The sequence below is a fragment of the Tachypleus tridentatus genome, chromosome 8 (assembly GCF_004210375.1).
Source record: "Tachypleus tridentatus isolate NWPU-2018 chromosome 8, ASM421037v1, whole genome shotgun sequence".
NCBI lineage: Eukaryota > Metazoa > Arthropoda > Merostomata > Xiphosura > Limulidae > Tachypleus > Tachypleus tridentatus.
Window position 1 is genome coordinate 116,480,310 of NC_134832.1, and position 9,168 is coordinate 116,489,477.

The 9,168-nt window shown below is 32.4% G+C and overlaps 1 protein-coding gene across 10 annotated transcripts in view; it reads left to right on the forward strand.

Annotated features, from left to right (window-relative positions):
- LOC143223278 (putative ferric-chelate reductase 1 homolog) overlaps positions 1–5,387 on the forward strand; it is a 39,798-nt gene extending 34,411 nt beyond the window's left edge. For all 10 annotated transcript variants that reach the window (XM_076451037.1, XM_076451044.1, XM_076451047.1 and 7 more), the window contains 5 exons: positions 459–518; positions 1,069–1,168; positions 1,483–1,623; positions 2,331–2,395; positions 5,256–5,387. In XM_076451037.1, coding sequence (XP_076307152.1) covers positions 459–518; positions 1,069–1,168; positions 1,483–1,623; positions 2,331–2,395; positions 5,256–5,345 — 456 coding nt within the window. In that variant the 3' untranslated portion in view covers positions 5,346–5,387. The remainder of the gene's footprint in view (positions 1–458; positions 519–1,068; positions 1,169–1,482; positions 1,624–2,330; positions 2,396–5,255) is intronic.
- The last annotated feature ends 3,781 nt before the right edge of the window (positions 5,388–9,168 follow it).

Below are 9,168 nucleotides of genomic sequence, written 5' to 3' on the forward strand. Positions count from 1 at the left end.
TTTGTTCAGATAATTACATTTGGCATCAATCTTTTATTAACTGTTTTATATTTTTGTATTTAACAAACTTTATATTTAATAGTAAAATTTATTTGATTTGTTATACTGTAAACTCTGATATAAGTACAAATTAATAAATAATAAAATACTTTATCCATAATCGACACCAGATGGAGAATACATCATAAAAATACTAATATTAATTTGGAATTGTGTTTGTTAAGCACAGAGCTACATTATGGGATATCTGTGCTAGCACATCACATGTATCAAATGTTGTTGTTTTTTAGAGTTATAAGGCAACAGACTTTCTGTTGAGCTACTGGGAGAGATGGGGGGGGATTTTGTATATAAATAAATCTGAAAACATTCTAATACAGATATAGTTATGAAGTGCTCAAGGTTTTGTTATGGGACAAAAATTGTATTAGGAAAAAAAAGTTTGTTTGTTTTTTCAGGTTGATCCAAACCCCCATCCTATCACAGGCTGTGTAGCTACAGGACTAGCATTACTTCAAGTGAGTTACATCTTAATACACTGAAGACTTTTGGCATGTACTAACAAGTATTTTTACAAGGTGATACTTTAGAAAGAAAAAATTTTCTATTCATTGATTTGCTTTACTATTGCTAATTATTAAATGCCTCAAAACGTTTACAATATTTCATGCTTTGACTGTTAAAGTCTACCCGAAAGATAGAAAAATATACAATATAAATTAGATGAGATTTTAATCAAAATACAATTAAATTGAAATTGATATTCCTGGCAAGATTACTTCATTCAGCTTCCAACCCTGTTAGGCAATGTTTTGCCACCTATGTTTATGAAATTAATAGTTTAAAATTATTTTATTAATATAAATATTTCTCTTTTTATGTTTATATATCAGTTTTTAATTGAAACACTAGAAAATGCATAATACTTTTCCCAGCTTTATAGTACAAAATGTAACAAAACACTTTCATATACTATTGAATGTTATAACTATTTCATCCATATTTTTTTTTAATAATACTCAGATATAATATGCACAACTCGTTGTAAAAGAAATTAACTTTTTTTAGCCAGTAATGGCTCTATTTCTTCCAAAACCTGATGCCAAGAACAGATCCATCTACAATTGGCTTCACTGGTTTGTGGGCAATACTTCAAAAATTTTAGCAGGTTAGTGAAGTTACACTTGTTAAGTAATAGGATAGAAAGTGCAATGTGAAGTTTAAGTTTGTCAGAAACTAGTTATATCAGTTGATACTATTTATTTATTTACCTTTAATGGAAGATTAAACAGTAAGTTACATGGGTTAACGTGTAACATTTTATTTCTTGTATTCATGTTTTAAAGATCTAACTAAAAGTTATCTTTTCTTCATTTTGAAGTATACTTATGTATATGATAATGTATACAGAAGACTTTTAAGGAATAACCTTTAGACCTCTAGAATAAAAAAATGTATTTATCTTGTTATATCCTGATTTAGTTTTGACAATATTCTTGGCGGTGTCACTCGAAGCAGCTAACCTTCCTTATGCCTACTATTGGATCTTGGTGGGTTACATCGCTTTTTATTTCTTTTTCCACCTGCTCATGCACATCCATGCATGCATTGTGGATAGAAAGAGTAAGATTTTAACTTGAATTAAAGTAGTGTAGTAATCTTTTCAATAACCAAGAATTTCTAACTGTTAAGTGCAGATAACTATTATATTATTTGAAACCTTTTATGATATGCAAAAAATTGTATTGGTATATCTTGTTAACTGTCATATAAATTGGTTTTCTGTTGTGCATTTCTTGTGCAACGCCGTGTGAGATATTTTTTTGTGTTACTATTATGTAGATGTGTATTTTATTAAGTATTTATTGTAAAACTATTGTGTGAATTGGTATAAAATTGTAGTTGATATTGTTTGAGGTTCTATTACAATACATATCTTGTCTGGCTATTGTATGAACATGTAACAAGATTTACTGGGTGTAACTTGTGTGGCTATCGTAAGTATGAGTGGCATAGTAAGTACATCTGAATTAATTACATAATTATTACATGAATCTATTCAGGGGTGAAATTCTCAATAAAATAAAGGTATTTAACTGGGTGAAATTGACCTATATTTTTGGAGGGGGGAAATCTTTATGTAAACATAAAATAACAAAGCAGCTCATTTAAGTCCCAGTTCTAGCACAGCCTTAAAACATAAGTTCTAGTACTCAGTACTAGTGATTACCAACATAATTTCAGCCCTGGGAGTATTTATAGTGAAAATACTAGAATCATGTTAGTGCACAGCCATAATCTTTATTGTAACTTTTGTGTATGTTATTCAGAAGGAACTGTGAAAAGTAAACAAGAATTAAATCCAGAAGAACAAGATAACCCAAAAGATGCTCCAGTAAGTTTGTGTTATGTTAGTTTTCTGCATATTTCATCCAACTAATTAAGAATAAAAACTACTTGATACAACAAGACTTTGGATATCTTACTCTACCATTGTTTACTTATATTGTTCTGAGGTTCTAATGCACATTTTTACTAACTTAGAAGTAGTATAATATACTTGAGGTACTTTTGTTGTCTTAAGTTTAGGTTAAGCAATTAGCATAAAAATGTAAATTTATTTCTTTTGATACTTTATTATTGGTGCAACCAAACATATGATATATGGAAAAAAACTTTAACCCTTAAACAGCAGGAATGTTGTAGGCAGCAGCATTAATTGATGATTTCTGCCATTTAAGGGTTAATGAGAAGGAGTTAAATGGATAACCTACAACAAACTAGGAATGATATTTACAAGAATATTTCTGGAATGGTATTGCCATAAAATATTCTTTTAAAGTATATTTTCTAAAAGTTGTATCACATTGCTCTAGGAATTGTTAAAAATTATCTTCAGTCATAGAATAATGTATAATATATTCCAATCAAATTGTTATTACATATTTGGGTAAAAATATATTACCTGTTAAATTGTGTAGTGTTACATAAAATATCAAATGTGGTTTTTATTGATTATCTAGAAGGAACATTGGTTTGTCCTATGGCAGAACTGTGGATTTCAGAGCTGGGAACTTATATTGAATCCATGTAACACCACAAAATATTTTCATCTGTTTAAGCATTAGATGCCATATAAGAATGACAGTCTGTCCTTTAGCATGGATTGTGGATGTTGCTTATTGAAGCAAAACTAAGAATAATTATTTCATTCTTTGATTAACTAAGAATAATTTTAAGCCTGTTATTTGAACAACAAAGTAGTAATACACAATTTTGTTGAAAAGAATCTGTAAAAACCTATGATACAGAAAAATGCATGCCTGGGGATTATATTTGATTCACTTAATAATATGAGGTCACAGCTTGAACATGTTACATGGCACACCAAAAATATTTAGTGAGTAGAAATACATGGACCATCAGATAGTATCTAACTGTTTGTGAAGGTGCTAGCTGTTGTGAATTATAGACTACTCTTAGCAGTGAGAAAAACTGGGGTGTGAAAAAGTTACAACAGTTTTATTTATGTTGATTACTGTGCATGAGACAATCCAACAGCAGTACCAATTTTGATTAGTATGTCATTTACAAAATGTTCAGATTAGCTAAAGGTGCTATCAGTTCACAATTGACATTCATTTAAAGCACATAAATGGATGCTATCTGTGCTATTCATTCTCCATGAATACATGTACTTCAAAGTTACTGTAATACACCACTTCAATAATGCTTATCACTGTCTTGTATAGTGTAAAGCTCATTTGCACTGTATTGGCACTGCCTAGTCATACATTTTGTAAAGTGAATAAAAAACACTTCACTTATTTTAAATTAACATTTAAGTAAGGTTTTGAAGGTAAGCAGATGAATAGTTAACTCAACCGTGTTCTACCAGCTGTGGATTGTAGTTCTGGTGTTATAACTGCATTCTGTACATCAAGTATTGGACCTATGGGTGAAAAGTGGAGGTATTCAATGAACATATTGCAAGGCCACAGCCTAAGTTTTTTCAACAGATTAATATTTTGTGTGAGTAGCATAATGTTCTTGTCACAAATCTTTGATCTATACCTGATCCCAAAGTAACAATACTTTGTTTTGATTTCTTTCATTTCCATCTACATTTGTTTTTATTCACAAAATTACACAAGGAGCTATCTGTGTTCTGCTCACTGTAGGTATTGATATCCCATTTTTAACATTATTTTAGCAGACTTACTGCTGAGCCACTTGGGGAGCCAATGTCTCGGAATGGCTGCTTTAAACTTAAATAAAGCAAAGTTAGAACCACGTAGAGACATTATCTCAACATACTAGATGTAGTCCTTCAGTTATTATCAACTTTCTCAACTATTTAACTGACATCAACAGCAAATTGCATCAGATGCTTTCAAAACATGGTTAAAAGTGTGTGTCACAGAACTACAGTACTTATTCGTGTTAGAAGAGATGCTAACCCATAACAGGACTGACTGTTAAACTGTTAAAACCACCTTTGTACTGTATGATTATATTCATCCCCCCCTAAAGCTGCAAAGAAAGATCACCTGTTTTAACCACTCAAACTACTGTATAGTAGTTTGTTGTCTGTCAGTTGGTAGACACTAAAATAATGTCATATAAGAGACATTTAATGTTGCAGTTTGTACTGTCATGACATCAGTAAAATATGCATGTGCCATGAATCATGAGAAGAATTATGTAGGCTGCAACATAGCATGAATATGAACTTTAAATAAAAATTTGTTACTCTTAATTTTGATTTTATTTACTCTAAAAACAGAAACTTGCAGACCTTGCAGAAATACATTTAATATATCAGGATACTTCTGTCAGAGAATTGTCTTATGAGTTAAAATATTTAATTTTAGTTCTGTTGTACTTGTCATGAAAAAAAAATGATTTCTAGTGCTTCATGAACTCTGATATAAAAAAAATATGTGAACATTGTGTAAAGATCATGTTGTGATAGTAATCATATACTCGTGTATAAATAATTAAAAGTTGTATGAAAACTTTGTGAAGTATTCTAGTTTTAACATTCAACCTTAAATAACTGATAATTTATAAACAGCAGTTTGTTTTTTATCCCTGTATTTTTTTAAATCTCTGAATATAAATCAACCCAAAAAAAGCAGCAGCTTATGTAACTTTGTGTTCCTGACATTTATTTAGTTCGTTAGGTTTTTATTCGGGGTCACATTGTCTTCTATATATTCATAACTATTTATTTTCTTCTTTTTACTCTCTAGGGGAGCAACTTTCGTCGTTTCATGCTAGGGATCTACATTGTTCTTGTAGCAGGACTTGTGGCAGCCTTGGTGTTGCTCATCTGGTTATAAAGTTGTACATGATGTTAAATAAAATGTTTAATTTCTGAAAAACAATCCAGTAACTAAACATTACCAGAAACCACTTGCAAATAGCATAACAACTGAAGGATGTAATTTGTTGTTGAATAAATTATCAACACGTGAATATTGTATACAATTCAACAGGTATATGGTTGAAAAAGAAAACAAGGGCAATCGCTTCAAAGGTGAAAATGTAAGGTGATAACTTAATTCGCTTCAATATCCACAATGAATTTAAAGTGGAAAAACATATACTAAAATAAAACTACGTTTCAATTGGACACGGTCGACCATCTTCAGAAGACAAAGAACACACAATAGGTTGATAGGAATTTAGATTTTAAATCACTGTAGCCATTAAGAGGCCTGAAAGACAATCAGGGTACTTGGAAATAATAGTTTCTCTTCTCCCCTACCTGTGGTAGGTTATATGTGTTACAGCAAAAGGCTAAGGGCTTAAAGAAACTGTGTTTGTGTTAAATACAGTAATTTGTTTTGTAATTTCGCACAAAACTAAACGAGGTCTATCTGTGCTACCACCCTCAATTTGGCAGTGTAAGACTAGAGGGAAAACACTAGACGACCATATCTGGTGTAGACGAGGATTCGAACTCAGATTGGGAGTCGAGTGCTTTAACCACCTGGTCATGCAGGGCCCATAATTTTTGTTTATAAAACTAGTATTGGCTTGAGAGGGTATTATGAATCAGCGATATGCTAAAGAGATCGGATAAATTAAAGACCGGAAATTGAGCATAAGGTGATGTAGGCAAAGGGAAGGAAGGTTTAGCTATTGACTTCACTGATGGTGGTGGAGGATTAGGATTTCTAAGGAGGTATTGAAAGGAGATTGCTTTGGATTCATCTATTAATATGCATAAATTCTTCAATTTTTTTTCTTGTTATTGTGCTATTAATTTTTTGATAAGGTTATTCTTGGCATTTCTTAATGATTTAAGCTCGGGATTACAAGGACATATAGACTCGTGCCGAAGTTATCATATATTCAATAATTATATATGTTTTTCGGGTTTTAATTTCCAGATATGCGAGTCATATTTTAGTGATTTAATGGGAACTATTTCCTTAATAGCTTGGCTTATTGCTTTGGTTATCAGTATAGGATTTATTGTCAGCAGTATATCTAAGATTGGGAAAACGTTCACTGATATTTAATATACCTCAGTCAGTGTGATAGAGAAATCAAGGATTTTACTATGTTGATTGTAAGAAGTATAAATCTTCTGATAAAAACTGAATGAAAATGGATTATGGCCACCAACTATGCTATCGTGGTTTTGAAAATTAAGTGAATAGTTACTTGGGATTGCGGGAACTACCACGTGGCCGTGGATTTTTTGTAATACGTTGGTATAGTTATGCGTCATTACGTCTGAATTTAATCGTTATTAGATAAGTTCTATAAATTGTTTCAGCGTTTTTCAGCTTTAGTTAGTTGTTATGCAGTTGAAATCGCTGCGTTTATTGTTGAGTCTTCTTATTATAATAGTGCTGAAGTATTTATATATATTATAAAAATATCAGTATCGGATATAGATTGCTGTGATAGTTATAAAGGGCTGGTTACTTGAGTGGATTTTAAAAACAATGACCTCAGTGTTACAATTTGTGTTAATAGGCGGGAAGGTTATTTTGAGATTGTATTTGTATAATAGGGCTGTTCCTCATCTATTTGGTGACTTAGGGTTATGAAATATCCTCTGTTCAGGAAATTTAAATTGGTTATTTTCGTTTAATAATGTCTCATATATGTTTATGATATTGGCTTTAATTCTATGTATATATGGTTTAACTGGAGTAGTTCGAACTGTTTATAAAATACACCATTTTCAATGTCTATAGCACTTTAACAGCTAATGAACAAAATGTTTTGTACCGCCTCAATTTATTTTACCTTTTTTATGCTCTCCGAAAGTGCATAAAACTGGGATGCCATTCCATCAAGTTGTTGATATCAGAGGGTCATCAATGCATTTGGTTTCTAAGTACATTTTAAAAGAAATTCATACATAATAATAGTTGAAAATTCATCTGAATTTGTAAATAAGACCAAGACTCTTAATATAGGAGCAAGCGATTAACTGATTCCCGAGGGTTTTTTGTTGTCACAAATGTCATAAAAGTTTGTTTTGAATTTTACGTAAAGCTAAACGAGGGTTATCTATGCTAGCGGTCCCTAATTTAGCAGTGTAAGAGTTAGTAGTGGAAGGTAGCTAGTCATCACCACTCACCGGCTATTCTTTTACCAACGAATAGTGGGATTGATCGTTATTTTATAACGCTCCCACAGCCGAAAGGACGAGCATGTTTGGTGCGACGGGGATTCGAACCCGCGACCCTCGGATTACGGGTCGAGTGCCTTAACCACCTGACCATGCCGGGCCATATATACCCATAGAGAATGTATTATGTTGGTTTGAAAATATATTACTAGTTTATAAGGCTTTATTGTTTTAGAAATATATGATAACGTAAGTTTAACGATGTTGTATGTAACTAATGGTCGTTTTAATATACACATTATAACGGCCCCACGGCTGAAAGGGCGAGCATGTTTGGAAATTAAGATGGAACGTGTTTCATCAAAACGTGTAGTTTTTTGGCGTTTATTTTTTGCTTTAAATTTATACAAATAAATAATCGTGTTCGTCAAAACATTGGTGTCGTCGTCTTAAGCAATTAATGTATAAATATTATCTTGATATTTCATCACTTTCAAATTTTCTCTTCTTACAAGAACGAGAAACAGTGGTTTTACTTCTTTAAGCATCTTGCACAAAACTTTTATGGTAAACGAACTGACAGGAACAATAAACTTCAATTGTCGTTGTAGCGGGTCGTTCTTAATGCAGATGTTTGAGCATCTTTCATTAAGATAATTTTAAATACACAAATCGGTAACTCGCATGACTGCAACACCCAATACGATTGTTTGTTTGTTTTGGAATTTCGCACAAAGCTACTCGAGGGCTATCTGTGCTAGCCGTCCCTAATTTAGCAGTGTAAGACTGGAGGGAAGGCAGCTAGTTATCACCACCCACCACCAACTCTTAGGCTACTCTTTTACCAACGAATAGTGGGCTTGACTGTCACATTATACACCCCCACGGCTGAGAAGGCGAGCATGTTTAGCGGGCGCGAACTCGCGACCCTCGGATTACGAGTCGCACGCCTTACGCGCTTGGCCATGCCAGGTCCACCCGATACGAAGTAACAGTAATTTATATGCAAAAACGGCTCGTTTGGGCTGAGAAAACACTTTACATAGAAGAGCGAACAACGTTTCGACCTTCTTCGGTCATCGTCAGGTTCACAAAGAAAGAGGTAACTGACCGGAAGCTGACCACATGTTTGAAAGGGGTTGTGTAACTGTGTGTCGAAATGTAGAGGGCGGTATTAGATGTTTGAATATATAATTTTATTTATTATATTAATATAGGTATAAAGGCGTTCCTTTATATTGGTTTATTTTGGGTTTAAGTTGTTGTATAAGTAAGGCTTCTTTAATTTTACGTTTGTTTATGTTTGTTTCTTTATTTAGTATTTGAGTGTTTTCTATGGTTATGTTGTGTTTATTTGACTTGCAGTGTTCGAAAACGTGTGAAGGTGACTTTTTATGTTCTTTGAATCTGGTTTCCATTTTTCTACTTGTTTCTCCAATATAGAAGTCGTGGCAGTTATCACATTGTATTTTATAAATAATGTTGGTGTGGTGTTTGTCAGTGTAGTTTTTACATAGTATAGACCTCAGTTTTGTGCCGGGTTTTTGAATAAATTTGGTATTAATTGG